This window comes from Oryzias latipes, chromosome 3 (assembly GCF_002234675.1).
Source record: "Oryzias latipes chromosome 3, ASM223467v1".
NCBI classification, from domain to species: Eukaryota; Metazoa; Chordata; class Actinopteri; order Beloniformes; family Adrianichthyidae; genus Oryzias; species Oryzias latipes.
The window spans coordinates 4,531,272-4,548,293 of NC_019861.2; the positions used below are offsets into that span (position 1 = coordinate 4,531,272).

General features: G+C 42.6%; 1 protein-coding gene across 1 annotated transcript; it reads right to left on the reverse strand.

Moving 5' to 3' along the window:
• Positions 1–1,277: 1,277 nt before the first annotated feature.
• Positions 1,278–14,556, reverse strand: mtch2 (mitochondrial carrier 2). The gene is made up of 13 exons (XM_004066801.4): positions 14,438–14,556; positions 11,399–11,483; positions 9,347–9,453; positions 7,885–7,911; positions 6,597–6,653; positions 5,424–5,481; positions 5,283–5,334; positions 5,153–5,212; positions 4,797–4,890; positions 3,235–3,282; positions 3,088–3,155; positions 2,937–3,012; positions 1,278–1,827 (listed from the first exon to the last, which is right to left on the reverse strand). The coding sequence occupies exons 1-13, from the start codon at positions 14,522–14,524 to the stop codon at positions 1,741–1,743; spliced, it is 906 nt and encodes a 301-aa protein (XP_004066849.1). The 5' UTR covers positions 14,525–14,556; the 3' UTR covers positions 1,278–1,740.
• Between the last annotated feature and the right edge of the window lie 2,466 nt (positions 14,557–17,022).

The following is a 17,022-nucleotide window of genomic DNA, read 5'->3' on the forward strand; positions in this document are numbered from 1 at the left end:
TCATACACACTGAGCAGTGAAACCATTATGTGGAAAACTATAAATCAGGTGCATCTCCACAATACTATTACCTCCCAATCCCCTAAATCTGTTAACTGAAACAAATACTTTGACGACATCCACAGTTTTTCACAACATCCCTTACTTATTGGGGCAGCCGTGGTGCAGAGGTAGAGGAATCTGCTTCTGATCAGAAGATCACAGGTTTGGTTTTCTAAAGTCCTTTGGGTCTTCAAGGAAGCTAGTAAAGCCCTGGATAAGTATACGCCATTTACTTATGTGTAGTTTTTTAAAATTCCATTCCAGAAATAGGTTCTCTAAAAAAAACAATGCGATTTCCTGGATTTTTTTTCCATTCTGTCTTTCAGTTATCCTGTTTTTATAATGAACATCACAGACAAAACTCACTCAGCTTTTTCCATCCAGAATTTTAGCGTATATTCAGACTGAAGAGTCCATTGTTCCGGACAGAGTCCGCTTAATTTGGTCCGGATGAACCCTGAGCCTCGTCTGTATTCAAACGACCGGACATTTTTGAAACAGAACCAATTGAATGAAAATCCCTTCAGTCATTGACCAAGAATTTTCTAGGGCGGGGCAAAGCAACCAAACTTTGTATTTTGCTGATCAATTTTGAATGTCTGTATCAATGTCAGGTCCAACACTTTTTTTTCTTTGGTACAGCGGAGGCATGCTGCAGGGCGGTTACCGAGGAGACGTCCGCTATGAAGGCACATGAGTGTTTATGACACAAAGGTTGTCAGGAAAACAGTGTAAGAAGCAATTTGTATCACATTAAAAGCCATTTTAATGAGTCTGCATTCATCCAACCACATTGCAATGAGATTCTGTGTCTCATCGTCAGGGTTGCTTCTTTCCTACTCTGTTTACATCCCATAATGGCCGTTTTGTTCCAGTCGTTCTGCTCTGAACACGGAGCCTATTCAGACTGAGGAAACTAGCAGAGACTACCTCGAAACATGGGTCAGAGAGCGGTTCCTGGTCCCGGACCAGGGTCTGCTTGGGTGCGTTCAGATTGCGAATATGTTCCAGATTATTGGGGGAAATAAACTCTGCTCACTTTAAGCAAACCAAACATGTCCAGTCTGAATACACCTTCAGTAAAAAACACGTTTTTCTCCAATGTGACTGTATTTAGGGCATAGATCTGGATTCTGGGTTTTTCTATATCATTTAATGAAATGATTTGCTCTAACAGAAATGAGTTCAAACATTTCCATGTCCTTCAGGAGAAAATATGACATCTTAAAGACAAAAACCATAAAAATTTAGTTTTATTCGAGTCAGAATGGCAATACATGTCCCCACCGAGCCCTGCATATTCACATATTCATCTTCATCAAAAACGCCCCTTCATCACAGAAACTCCCAACAGAGAGCTAGACCGTCAACAACCAGCCAAACAATCAACAAGAAAATCATCTAACAGAAGAACTTTTGTAATGATACACATGTCCAGAAACAGACAGTAGATGGTTCCAACACTCAATCATGACGACAAAGTCACATCACCATGTCTATAAGAGCAGGGCTAGAGGGGGAGGGGGTCCCTGTGATCTGTAAAAACCCAGACGTCTGCCCCCTCTACAGCGTTAGTGTATCAGTTTATGTTTCAGCGTAAAATGAGAGCATACCAAAAGAAAAGAGATGAAGAACCAGCTGTCCAACCCAAAGCTCAGGCATGAACCTCCTCCGTTATCAGCTCAACTTTGTTGAGCTTTAAAAAAACCTCTTCTGTTCAATTGCATACATCTTGCCTGCTGGAAGTTTCCGGAAAAATAAGCTATTGCCTCTGCTCATGTTGCCCTGCAATGAAAAAAAGAGAACATGTGACCCCTAAAAATTTGAATGAACAGACAAAAAGCTTCATAGCAGAGGGGGACCATGCTTCAATCAACACATTCATTAAAGCTTTCTGAGAGAGGATCTCCAAGCATCTGTAGACTTCAGTCACAGGATATGGAGAAAACAAGCCGTGGCTGTTAGGGAAGCTACTGTTTGCAGGCGGGGGAGGATGCTTTGTCGTGTCCGCTCCGGAAGAGGCTTCGGACCGCAGTCCGTCACGCTGTTCTGCGTTAGCGAGCTGCCGTACTCAGAAGTGTCTCCCGGGAGATTTGTATCTCCAGACAGAGGACGGACTGTGGAGCGGACGGAGGCGGCTTTGGAATGGTCGTACCGTGATTTATCCATACCAATCACTATGTTACATGTCATCGGACAACCCTACAGTCAATCAAATAGTAGGACGTCATCATTAGTCGCAGGCCCCCCCAAACAACCACAGAAGAAGAAATTAGGAGTCAGTTGTAAACAAGGGTCCGACATTGAGCAAGATGATCTTCTAAATGGGCTTTAATTATTGTTATGATTATTATTAAGTGCGTGTTTGGGTATAGTTTTTTTTAGTCTGTACGCCCAGTGCTTCATACTTGGCCAAACTTAACGTTAAGATTAGGTTAATACATGCTAACAACATTTAGCCGTGGATGAAGTAAAACTGGAATAACATCAACCTTTATTTTGTCTGGACCCGACTGGTAACACAAATTCACATGATTGTTTGCACGGTTACTCAGGAATGTTCATTCCAAAGCTGCTTCCGCCCGCCCCAAAGTCCGTCCTCTGTCTGGAGATACAAATCTCTAGGGAGACACTTCTGAGTCCGGCAGCTCGCTCACGCAGAAAAGCGTTACGGACTGCGGTCCGAAGCACAACGTAACAAAGCACCCTCCCCCGCCTGCAAACAGAAGCTACGAGTCCAGCATTTAGCACTGTATGTGCACGGTTTACCAGTTAGTTTATCCGTAAGATCCTCTCAGCTTTATGAAGCAAACTGCTTTACGTTGCCACAGGTTACCCAAGGAACTGCCTGTAGGCTGTGGTCATGTGATGGGCGTTTACTTTTTCAGACTTACCTCTCGGCTCAGGTGCCTCCAGCAGTCCACCCAGCTGGGATAAATGGATGCATAGGGAGGCAGGCCTCCAGCGAGTCTGTTAGGACAGCACAAACGTCAGAGCCATGACACAACAGCGAGCTGCAGCGCGGCCAGCCATTGCGAAACTCACCCGCAGTTATTGATGGCCATGAGGTTGGACACCAGGACAAATGGGTACGTAAGCATACTCGCAAGGAACTGGAAGAAAGACAAAGGAAGACGGATCAGACTCCACCAGGGGAAGACAGCGGGGCAGATCTAATGTTGTTCTGCTCACCCCAGTCCCAGCTTGAGAGCAGTTCTTTATTTCTCCTTTGTGATTCATCTGCAAATTAACAGAAACCAGGAAAGGACTGTCAAAACCCTTGAAGCACAGAGTTGTTTCAAGGGTTTTTGCAGCCCACAGGATGGACCACAGACAGATTTTCAAGGCTCCAAAACGAACCGATCAATCAGCATCTGCCGTCATGTCGACTGCAGAGGAATTCTCACTGAGACCTCAGCTCCCGTCATCTCAGACTAATGGAAGACATTTTTGAATCTTTAGGGGTCTGTAGAGTACTTGGGCAACTGTGACAAAACATTTTCATAAATGAGGAAGAAATGTTTGAAAGCCTAAAGGAACTGTTGATATTAGATGAAAACAAAGGAAGATTTACTTGTTCAGACAGATTCAACCCTGAGTTAGATGCCGTGAGGTTTTTACAGCAGAATGTCAGATATTTAAGCCACAGGTTTGTTATGATCAGTGACACAGCTGACATTTCAACCAATTCATTTTATTACCTCTTACTAACAATAATAATACGCACGACAAAGCTGCCTCCTTTAAAATATTTGTGTACTCTTACTGTGCAGGACAGCACTGAAGCACTCATCCTGGCAGCTCAGGAACAAGCCCTGAGCACCAGAGCAATAGAGGCTCAGATCTACCACACCAGACAAGACCCAAGGTGTAGGCTGTGCAAAGAGGTGCCTGAAACAATCCAGCACATAACTGCAGGGTGTAAGATGCTGGCAGGTAAAGCATACATGGAGAGCCTCAATCAAGTGGCTGGAATAATATGCAGGAAAATGTGTGCAGAATATGAACTGGAAACCCCAAGATCAAAATGGGAAACACCTCCGAAGGTGATAGAGAACGAGACAGCAAATATCCTGTAGGACTTCCAGATCCAGACTGATAGGATGGTAATGGAGAACCAACGAAACATTGTAGTGGTGGATAAAGAACAGAGGAAAGCCGTTGTGGTGGATGTGGCAGTGCCAAGCAATGGGAACATCAGGAAGAAGGAACATGAGAAACTGGAGAAATACCAGGGAGTTAGAGAAGAACTGGAGAAAGCATGGAAAGTGAAGGTGACAGTGGTGCCTGTGGTAATTGGAGCACTCGGGGCAGTAACCCCCAAGCTGGAGGAGTGGCTACAACAGATACCTGGAAAAACCTCAGACCTCTCAGTCCAGAAAAGTACAGTGCTAGGATCAGCTAAGATACTGCGCAGGAGCAATACTTGCTTTTCGTGTCTGTTTATTTTCAGTTTGGTGAGCGGCCAGCTTCCTTGCTGAGGGTCATCTACAAAGGTTAGGAGCTAGAGAACAGCCAGTTTCCGCATCTTGCAGAGCAAGCACTGGTCAACAACATATTATCAGCAGTAGAAGTCACAAAAATGATGACTGGGATTTCAGGCTGATGACATAAGTAGATCAGACATGACTCACATCAAGCATACCTTCTAAAGGCTAGTAAGACCATTCCTGCAAGTTAGCCCTCATGACAAGGGTTACCGTACGTTCTTACCCTTTTCAAAAGCATGGAACAGATTGACAGAGGGGACGTACCGAGTCGTCGATGGCGTAGGTGTTGATTAGATGAGCCAGCATGTTACAAATCCACAGAGAAAGGACATCTCCCAGTAGACGAGGGATCAAACCCCTGGGGAGAAAGCGTTACACATTGATCTGCCAAAACCATGGAACTGGGAATGATGATCACTAAAGTAAATGCATCCCAGGGGGCTTCATGGCTTTGGCAGATGAATTAGGAAAAGTTCAAACAACTGGAAACCATTGGAACCATTTGCTCCAGTTACTTTTTTTTTAAAACTGTCTTAGTTGCCAGAATGCCAGTCAAGATTTTTAAGCTAAAAGGGGCTGAAGATCCAAAATACATCATATCCTTTCTTCAGTCTACTTACGCAAAGAATCCCAAGATGCCTTCTTCTCTGTAGATTGTGACGATGGAATCAAACACACCACTAAAAACAGAAAAATGTCAAATGTATTTTTGAAAAAATATCTTTTTAGCATAAAAGACAGAAGCCATACCTATATTTTGTCTCCCTTCCAATAAACTGAACCATACATCGCAAAGTGATGACTAGAAGACAAGAGAAGGTGGCATGTAAAGATGCTTCATCACTCATCCAACAACTGAACATTTCACAATCAGAAGAAGTCTTGACACACCGTGGAATGGATGTGTGATGACCGTAGCACATGATCGGGCGATCATCTCCTTGGTCGTCTGAAGAAAAGACCAACATTGAAGTGTTAGGACAGAAGGGAAAACATGGAGCATCTGTGATGAACGGGAACTCTAGATGAGAAGAAACCAAGCCAACGGAGCAGTTCCCTCCTGCACGCGTGTGAGTATCATAGATTCACGAATGTGGCAGAGAAAACACTAGAGGTGATTTCAGATGGAGGGATTTTTACATCGACTACCATGTTAAATAGTTTAACTTCACTTTAAATAAACGGACTCAGGTCAAACAGCCCAAACATGTGGGGTCTCCCTAGTGGTCTATCAGGGACCTCCCATTGACTGTATAGGAAAACTTGAATGAGCGAGTGTGACTTCCTCCATTCCTCCTGCTCCAGCAAAATTAGGCCAATTCAGTTGCCATTTTTCCATGATATGGACTTTGCCATGTTGGAGCCAGACGACGTAAGTAAACATTGACTGGTCCCAATCGGTTAACGGTTCTACGACAACTACTGTCGCCAATCAGAAGTGAGCTTGTTAGAAGTCCATATCCCTTCTACTGAAAGGAAGGGGTATTGAGAATGTGTCAAAGGTTTTGAACATTCGAAGTGGGGGCCAGCGGGCCCCATATGCTTCTACTGAGGCATCTGATTGGTCAGTTTATAGCTTGAAAAACGTGGGACAAAGAAATTGTATCACTACAAAAATGAGGATTATCATGAACATGTTTAAAAAGGTATCGGATCAGGAATGGTTATTCTGACAAATAGAATGACTGAGTGACAGCTGTTTATTTCTCTATAGAAGTTTATGGGATTTGGCTTCTTGGAACCAAAGGTTACTTCCTGTTTGGAACGCAAGGGGGGAGGAGTCACTCAGTCCAGCTCTCATATACAGTCAATGGGACATCCTTTTGTCATTGCATACATGCTTCATCTGGCCCAGCTGTAAGCAATAACACCTATGAATGTTCCTGGCCGTAGTTTTAGTTGTTTTATCAATTACAATCACAACATCTGGATTTGACCGTTTGTTCCTGAAGGGAACCAATTGAGACAAAAAGATGCAAATTTCATGAATCAATTTTTCATTTTAGAGGTTCATCTCTAAGTGACGTGACGCTGTTTTGATGATCACAGCAGTTTCCATCTTACCTCTTTAACAACAAGCTCCATGGAGTCCTCCGCAGACACATGTTTTTCACCAACACCCTGGACATCACAGACATTAGTTTTAAGGATATTATATATTTTAGGACATTTCTGACTCCCACAATGAGGACATTTCTATTCTGGAATGGCAACAGGATGTACAATAGAAAGGGCCAGAAGAACAAAAAAATAAAAAAATATAAATAGCTGCAAAATTTACATCAATATGAAATCAATTAAAAATGCATATATAGTCATAGATCCTCAACAGGGCTGCACGATATGAGGAAAACGTGCCATGTGCGGTATCCGAGATCAATATTGCGATGACAATATGACTACAGATACACGAACAAAACAAGAATCAACTAATCCATCATTTTAACACTAACACATGCCTCCATAGCAGGCAAGCAGCTAACATAAAAGGAATTCATTTGATTGGTCGTCGTTTATTTGATTCATTAAACACTTCAAGCTACTATGAATGAAGAAAAGAGCAACATTCTGCACCGACTTCTCATTTTCAATGAGCCATTCCGTCTACCTGTCATCACATGTCAGGACTTCTGTTGTGTTTAACGACTCTAAACTTGATCCGGAAAAATATACTAAAATCTCACTGAGAACAGAAAATATATTTATTGTCTTTATGCGTTTTCTTTCTTACATAATATTTTGTTTGACATTTTTGGGTGGGCTGGATAAAAGCGTTTTAGGAGACATTTATGGTTCCCCACCCCAACTCTGAAAACACATCATGAAGTTTGTTCTTTTAAAGTTTCCGGTTAATGTGTGTGTGTGAATGGGACTGTGACTGGAAAGGGCTTTGGGCCTTCGAGCAAGGTAGAAAAGCGCTACATAAGTATACGCAATTTACTCCAAGTGTTTCTGAAATTGGTCCTGAATAAAGGCAGAAATGGCGCCGGTAACAGCAAATAGCAAAAGCTCTTCAAACCACCACAACCCCTTAACCATTTACACAATTGACACAATCCCCAGCGATTGACTCCAATCTTGGTTGTGAAAGATATCTTAGTATGACATTGATATGTTACAAGTTTAGGTCCTAACGTGTTGCACATTGGCGCAAAGCCGCTTTTCTCCACGTCAGAATCAGAAGTGAGGTCTGTATTTAATTATATAAACAGGTGAAGCGGTTTGATAATTCAAGGTACATCGACACCAGAGCCTCAGTGTTGATGTATCTTAATTCTTTAATAAAGATCCAGTGTCAGAAGGTTAAGGAACAGTTAATTTGATCTTTAAGTTAAACAAAATATATCCTCACCTGAGATTTATCCTGGTCCTGATATTTCTGTGAAACGAGAAATAAATAAAAAAAAGTCAAAAGAACTCAGTACAGACTACTGAACTATTATCACACTGAAAAAAATCTAGCTTGCTCTTCAGCTCAATGTTTATTAAAGCCTTAGCTACATGAGGTAAGGAGGTTGACCTGCTGCAGGTTTTTGGGTTGTGTGGGGGGTCATAGAAAGGGGGGCTGCATCTTAAGGTGTTTTGCAGTCCCCATGAGGCTCATACGGCCACCTTAAGGGATGGCAGGAAAATGGGATGTACCACTGTGCGTGTGGTAATTGTATAGAGAAGGATGAGGCTTATGCAAGTTGCACACACTTTTGACGTGTGGAGGATTCTCTACTACTAAAAAGGTGCGAGTACTGGCCCCTTCCTAACCCCCCCTGCAAATGCTGCACACATGGGCTGTGTAAGAGCGCATAGGTTGCTTTTGGTTGAGGCTCAGACAACCTACACACCCCGACTGTGCAATCTCCTATTTTCTAAAGCTACCTTCACACCAGCCTTGGCAACAGGCATTCAAGTGACCACTTCCAATGAAAAGTCTATGCAGATGTGCCAATATGTGCCTTTTTGGTTTCCCTGTTCAAAACTCTCGCGTTCACACATCACTACACAAGATTTTAAGTCTGTTTTTGGGATCTACGTACAACGCATGTTGAAAGTTAAACCAGTTTAACTTTGACCCACCAGGGAATTGGATTTGGCAGCGAAAGGTGGGCGGTGTTCTTTTCAAAACACCGAAGTACCAATCACTTGAAAAATGATCATGAAGGAGAAATTAATAATTGCAGTTTGTCTCCGGTCGGAACTCAATCTTTCATATATTGGCACAAAGCTGTGAAAGAAAAGCCTGCAGCCAGATTCACCAGATTTACACCACTTTGACCTTTCACACCAAGCTGCTTCCAACATGCACTAGTATCGTGTGGAGACAGTCCCCCGTGAACACTGTTGAAAGCCAGCTGAAGAGTTCCCGTTTTGGCTGGTGTGTACGTAGCACAACAGTCAGGCTGCACACAAGGAGCGCACACTTATCACATGAAGAGTCCTAATAGGCAGCTTGTGCAGTCTGCAGGATATGAGGAGGTAACAAAAGTGAAAACTCTACACAACATGCCTGCATCTCACTTCCTTCACCCTTACATGATTTAGGTTGTTCTCTAGGACCTGCCAGGATGGCCGTAGAAAAAATGTGCATGAACATTTTCTCTACAGGCTCACTGAGCGGTCTACCACCTGGATATTCCGTGCAGGCCACCAGTGTACAGATTTGCTCGTATCCACCTGTAAGTTGTGACTGAGGCTTTACATTAATGTAAAAGCCATGAAGACTGTAACCATTACGTCCATCCAAGTGGGAGGGGACTAAAAGGCAGTAATGAAGTCTAGGTCATTACACTTCAACAGAACAAGTAACACAATAAGGGTACCTCCACAACTTTGCTGTGCACAAATGTGCCAATGGTGCTGGCACAGAGCCTTGGAACAAGTCCTTTGAAGAGACCGACTTTCCCGTCGATCTTTACGATATGTTTTGCTAAAACACAAAGGAAAATAAAAGTTACACAAATTTAAAAAGGTATCAATAATTTATGCACTGTGGGGCAGTGGTTCGCGCTCTTGTCTCACAGCAAGAAGGGCCCGGTTCAAGTCCCGGCTGGTGGACCTGAACCAGAACACCAATGGGGGACCTTTCTGTGTGGAGTTTGCATGTTCTCCCTGTACATGTGTGGGTTCTCTCCGGGGTCTCCGGCTTCGTCCAGCCGTCCAAAAACATGCTTCATAGGTTAACTGCTCACTCTAAATGGTCCCTAGGTGTGAGTGTGAGAGTGCATGGGTGTGTGATTGTGGCCCTGTGACAGACTGGCGAGCTGTCCAAGGTGTCCCCTGCTTTCGCCCAGGGGTTGGTGGGATAGGCTCCAGCAGTCCCGTGACCCAGAAAGGGACCAACACTGGTTTAGAAGATGGATGAATGAATGAATCATTTATGGAAAAAACATTCAATGAAACCTAAGTTGTATAGTCTTTGAATTATAGGTTGAAACTTATTTGGGAAATACTTGAACATTTTTGCAAAACCATAGTAAACGTCAATCATGTGGATCATAGATTGCAGCTGTTGTTTCAAATCCAAAGAACTCCCATTTTTCCATGATGTGGACTTAGACATATTGGAGCCAGACTCCAGAGATAAGAAAACAAACCAGCAGTGATGACTTTGAACTGGAGCCAAATATGAATTTTGAGTTTCTTTGGTAACCGTTGTCACTCTACTGCCCCTGTGGGTGACTGACCCGCCTCGCAGACCTGTGCTACAGCACCGACCCCTTGACCTCACAATGAATGCAGGTCAACTGGAAACTGACGGTAAAAAAAAAAGAAAAAGGAAAAAAAACAGAGTTTTGGGCGGAGCCAGGGACTGCAAATACATGCTGAGAAAGCAAGTAGATAAGTGCAAGTTATCTAAAGTTAAAGTCCCACACCTAGATGTGTGATACCTACTCCACCCAGTCCGTAAGCACAACAGTAGTTGCTGCCTTTCTATGGTGGGAAATCTTCAAACACAAGATTTAAGATGATTCAGGATTCTTTGTTGTCGTTTTACCACAGGGATAAAACAACATTTGTGTCTCTGGTCCCGGGCCAGCCGCTTATAGTGAGAAAGACAGGAAGTAAGAGACATATCAATATGATACATTATGATTCCTCTTGAGTTTTGCACAGAGGAGAATGTTATTATTGCACAGAAATTAGCGTTGAGGTTTATTTATTTATTTTTTTACAATGATCTTCCAGAGTTCAGCAGTCTAACTGCTTCTGGGAAGAACTGTTCCTCAGTCTGGTGGTCCTGCAGTCTCCTGCCTGAGGGGAGCGGGGAAAACAGAGGGTGTGAGTGGGATCTGTTAGGATGTGCGAGGCTCGTTTCCTGGATCTGGTTTCATAGATCTCGGTGGTGGTCTGCAGGCCACCTACAGCCCACAGTCCTCCGCACGGCTTCAGCCACTCGTTGCAGAGCTTTTCTATTCTGTACATTTTTAAAAAAAATAGAAGCTTTCATTTTTGTTTGGTCCATTAAAAAAAATGTACTTCTGATTATCTGGATCTTTCAAAGTAGGGATGATCAAATATGTGTTTGTATATTGACCAAACAGTAAAAATGGAGCAGCCTCTAGGCTAGAACATCCCCAGAGGAACTCATATTCATGGTTTTTCTTGTGTGAACAGAAGCAGTTTAAAAATGTGTCCCAGTAAATACACAAACTGATGTGATCCTGCAAGTATAATGAATTATTACATATAACTGAAGTTTGTAGAGGGGGGTAATCCCAGCCTCTATAATGTGTTGGCTCCCTTCAGGTCTGTATGTCAATCCGGCATGTTAGAGCAAAGAAAGAAACAACACATACAGGGTGGGGGTCCCAGAGGAAACGCGACACTAATTTAAGTCCTAATAACATCAAACACAAGAGACTTGGACTCACCATAAGAAAAGAGTCCGGGAAGCTGCTGAACCTGTCTGCCAAACAGGTTTCGACCCAGGGTGGGAGGCAGAGGCTCATGTCCAACCTGGTAACACAAACAGGAACCGTGTCACGCTTCTACATGCTAATCTTGTGGTTTGTATCTGTTCATTTCCCTCTACTGTAGTCTTTACAATGAAGCAGTGATGACAGGCCTATTTATACATTTTACTTTTACACTCTTGTTGATAATGTGATGTAATGTACAATTATTTTGTATTCTGTTGCATCCATTGAACTTGTGAATTTTTGGGGAGCTTCTGCTTGAATTTCTCTACAGGATGTCAGAATAGCCTCCCAGAGCTGCTGTTTGGGTGTGAACTGCCTTCCACACTCAGAAATATTTTACTTGAGGATGCTCCAAAGGTTGTCAATGGCGTGGAGGTCAGAGGACTGGGACCACCTTTTATGCCCATAGCAGCCAACGATGCAGAGGTATTCCTTGCAGCGTGAGGAGTACCTCTGTCATGCATGAAGAGGAGTTTGTTACATTAAGCACGATTCTTCTTGGACCACAGAAGAAAGTCCTCAGTCAGAAACACCACCCAGTTTCACACCTTCAGGGACCAACCAGCTCTCTCCCCATGATTCTGTCCCAAACCATGACTCCACCACCTCCTTAACATGGGACACGGTGCAGATCCACCAACCACCCACTACTCCATTTATCTGGACCATCCAGGGTTGCACGGCACTCCTCAGTGAACAAGACTGTTAGGAAATGAGTCTTCATGTATGTCTGGGCCCACTGCAGTGGTTTCTGTTTGTGAGTCTTGTTTATGGGGGCCGAATAGAAGGTCTACGTTGAACTGCCAGCCTCTGGAGGATCCTACACCTTGATGGACTCCAGACACACCAGCAGCTTCAAATATGTGCTTGCTGCTTTGTAATGGTATTTCAGCTGCTGCTCTCTTAATCCCATGGATTTGTCTGACAGAAACCTTCCTCATTCTGCCTTTATCTGCACCAACCTGGGAATCAGCCACAAATATTTCAATAATATGATGATCACGCATATGTTTTCCTGAAATATCTAAGGTTTTCATATCTAGTCCAAGGCATTTAACTGTTTCAGACTTTTCAGATTATCTGGCAAACTATTTATCACAGGTGTCTGAGATGGATGTCGGTAGGCCTGCACAATATACCGCAAATTTATAGTTATCGCAATATCCAGCTCTGCAATATGCATATTGCAAAAGACAGTGAAAATCGCAATAAATTGTAAACCTTAAATGTGTTAATACAGCCTTAAGACAGCTTGAAGCATTTAACGAATCAAATAAATCCATTTATGCATTTGATCAATCGGATGGACGCCTTCACCTTGTTGACCAATTGGATGGAGGACTATTATGTTAGTTGTTTGTCTCCTATGTCAACGAGGGTTATTTGGAGTATAATTTTTAAATGGTTGCAATTAAATGAGAATGATGTTTTTGCTTATTTTGTTATTTGTTTATATACCGCAAATTATACTGTTATCGCAATATTAATCTTAAATATCGCATATCGCGAGTTTTCCTCATATCGTGCAGCCCTAGATGTCGGTGATCCAAAGAGCCTCGAGACACAAAATCGTCCATGAGTTAAATTGAGGGACAAAGATTTTTTTTCTTGTCAAACTTAAACACAATTTGCATAATAATTTGGAACACATTATATGCAGCAAGTATATGAAGTTATGACAAAATGAAGCTAAATCCACCAATAAAATGAAGTAGATTGAGGCTACAGCAACACTAGGGCTGACTGAGTCAAGTGACATGCAGAAATACTGTTCATGTGTGGAACACAGAGACAGCATGTAATAGAGAAACACACGATGGATGGAGGAAAGAACCAGCAGCAGCAGCAGATCTGGAGCTGCAGCAGCAGATTTCAGCTTCAGAAATTAGGATGGAGACACTGAAACGCAGCAGTGGCTGGTGTGCAACACTAAAGAAGAGACTCATCAGACTCCCTGCATGACATGACAATGGAAGAGCTTCAGTGATACTTTCAGGGCTGAAATGATGATGCATTGCCAGGAATTAGCAGACTTGACCCAAAGCATTAAGTTTTCCAGCAGCCTAACTCATTTAAAAATATGAAAGTTTTTTTTTTCTTCTCTATTTTTTTCTTCTCTAATTATGGAATTTCCCCATTGTGGGATTAATAAAGTCATCTATCTAACAAGCTTTCTGTCAGAGAGCAGGTGTTGATGTCCCCACCTGCGTATAAATAACTGGTAGGAGATTTTGTGTCGCTTCCTGATGTTTAGGGGGACTCAGGTTGGAGAGCACGGGCGTAAATGACGTCATCACGTAACGGTGGAACCTTCAACGGTCATTTATTTGAGAAAAGCCGTGAAATTTTGTTAGATAAAAAAATGTGTTAGAGGGTAAAGGACTGTTCTCCCGGGCCTCCGTTTCCCGCCTCCGGGTGGTCGCGGCAGAGCTCAGCGCGGAAGCCCGTCATGACTCGACCGTCAACGGCGGAGGAGTCACGTCCTCCGAACGTTCCAGTCACGGGAGCTTCAGCGCGAGGACGCCGTGGATTGGAAGTCTTCAACTGATTTTCAAAACATTCTACTTTTACATTTTAAAAAAAGTGAAATGATAGTGAGCTCGAGGCGGCCGGTAGCGTTAAGCGGCTCTCGTCTACAGCGTTTCGGAGGAAGTGGTGAACCTCACCCGCGCGAGCTGACCAACCTCCTCTGCCGAGCGGCACGGAGCAGAAGGTCACGGGGACGGAACAGGACCAGGGAGGGAGCGGCGCCAACGCTCCTGCAGATCGTCATGACATTTTTTTAAATTACATTTTTAATCACAACCACTTCATACGTACTTTCCGAAACCTATACTTTTATTTTCTGCTGCGCGAGCCATCGAATCGCGAATGGGAGACATTTGGAGACCGGCGGTCTCTTCTCATTTAGTTAAAGAGAATTTAAAGACACTCATAAAGCCGAGACCGGAACTATCGTTGTAAAATGTCCACTAGCGACTATTGACTTACCTGGATGAGAACTTTAATGTACATAAGAGGATGAGAGAGGACGGTGAGCCCTGATCCCAACAACACTTGGCCGCAAGTGTCCGCCATCTTTAGACAGGGGCACTGACAGGAAGTCCCTTCGGCTTTCAGCGCTGGAAACTCCGAAGATCACATCGGTGCTGCCCCCTAGCGTTTGCAAACAGTACAGCGATTGGTGCTGCCCCCTAGCGTTTGTAAACAGTACAGCGCCTCAACTACTTGGCGGTGAGGGGTGAGAACTTTCATTGCTTCTACTTACTGCTCTGAAGTAAGATCTGCACTAAAAAAGGAAAAAGATTAAAGACAGAATTCAGTTGAAGCTTTCTTTCACACTCATATACACACATAAGCAGGCTAAATTTGGAGAGAACATTGGAGCAGTGAGGGACTACAGAGCAAATATGATTTGTATCCCTAATGTGTTTAAAACGATGAAGACTGCTGGCTTGATACTGATTCTGAGTCAAATTTAAAATAAGACTTTTGTTTGTGAGATTTTCCCAAAATTAATTTCCGGTATACGGCACAAACATGACACCAGGGGCCTGTTTCAGAAAGGAGGTTCAACCAACTCTGAGGTTAAACTTGAACTCTGAGTTGGTCAATCGAGAGATTAACAACTCTGAGTTTTCTGTTTCAGAGAAGCTGATCGGAGTTAGGTCAATCAATTCTGAGTGGACTGATTGCATTTAACGTTGGTAATGTTTCGAGGACTTTTTTGTTAACCTTCCCCTCTTGCAAACGTTGGTCAGTTTCATATTAATACATGCAATTGTGTTTTTAAAAGTGAACTTTTGTCTACTGTTGAACCTTTCGCTGCACGAAGACTTCTCCTTTCTTTTCTCTCTTCTTTCCGACCGTGGTCAAAAGCGCAGGGGAGATTTCCTTCAGGGCCGAAGGGAATTCTCCTTCGGGGTTCACTTCCCGTTGGAAACCCTCAACCTCCAGAGCGGATTAAGAATGACTCCAAAGCAGTTATTCTGGGAATGACACCTTCTCTTTATTTAACTAAGTGCTCCGTCCTCCGAACACACAATATATACCACGCACACACCTCCGCTCCGTGCTCACCCCCCCAATCTGCACCTGCACTCGCACCCCGCTCAGCACACACACGCTGCAACACTACCCTTGTATTGATCAAGTGGTATAGGTTTATATGGGATTAAGAAAGTAAGCAGTGCTAGCAAATTGTGTTTCCAAAAAGTAATTGTTACATTAATCTAATTCAATGTGCCTGATTTCATTTTCATGTAGATGCAATCCTGCAGGAATTAAAAGAACATGGCAGCAGCTAAAAATGAAGTATAAAAACATAATTCAATCAGGTCAAATGTGAGCATGTCATGGATGTAGGCTTTGTTGACAATATTTGACATATGAAACATCTACATAGCAATACATATCTAATGTTGTTTCCATTGTTCACTGTCATTTGATTTGTCTTCAGCCAACAGAAAGAAGGCAGAGGCTCGCAAAACAGGGGGAGGCCCTGCACCCCCACCTCTGACAAATGCTGAGGAGATGGCCCTGAGTCTGAACACTGGAAGGCCGGTGGCTGAGGGAATTCCTGCAGGGAGTTCATCAGAGCCAGTCACTCCCCAGGACACAAGTGCCTTCATAAAATGTAAGAGGCTTCCCTCTGTATGTATGTGTGTATGTATGTATGTATGTATGTATGTATGTATGTATGTGTGTATGTATGTGTGTATGTATGTGTGTATGTATGTATGTATGTATGTATGTATGTATGTATGTGTGTGTATGTATGTATGTATGTATGTATGTATGTATGTGTGTGTGTGTGTGTGTGTGTATGTATGTATGTATGTATGTATATATATATATATATATGTATATATATATCTATATATATATATATCTATATATATATATATATATATATATATATATATATATATATATATATATATATATATATATATATATATATATCTATATCTATATATATCTATATCTATATCTATATCTATCTATATCTATATCTATATATATCTATATATATCTATATATCTATATATATATATATATATATATATATATATATCTATATATATATATCTATATATATATAGATATATATATCTATATATATAATTTTAACATTGCATTGGTCTCAACAGATTCTGATGGCAATATCGTCCTTTTAGACCATCCCGTCACAGCTGACCCCCAGGCAGTTGTAAGTAGCCTACATAACACACCAGAAATTAGCACAGGTAGTATTATAAAGTGTGCTCAACCAAGCGCTCATCTTCTCAGGATGTAGAGGATGACACACTGTCTGCTTACACAGACAGACCTATAGAGGTAATCTTATGTTTGTACATGTCAAACAATCTTCACAATCACATTCACATTATTGTGTCGACTAACCTATTCTTGCCCCCCCCCCCCCCTCCAGAGTGTGGAGGAACAACCGCCGCAGGAGGAGGAGGAGCAGGAGGTGGAAGGTCCATCAAACTCCTCTGCACTGATGAACACAGTTCAGTGACGTACAGTAAATGCCAGAGTGTTATTCTATGGTATTCATGTTGATGAACAGG

Coding starts and splice junctions, on each gene's coding strand:
- mtch2 (XM_004066801.4), bottom strand. CDS start 14,524: ATGGCGGACACTTGCGGCCAAGTGTTGTTGGGATCAGGGCTCACCGTC. Junction 11,484..14,437: donor ACATTAAAGTTCTCATCCAG/GTAAGTCAATAG, acceptor TTGTGTTACCAG/GTTGGACATGAGCCTCTGCC. Junction 5,213..5,282: donor GGAAGGGAGACAAAATATAG/GTATGGCTTCTG, acceptor TTCTGTTTTTAG/TGGTGTGTTTGATTCCATCG.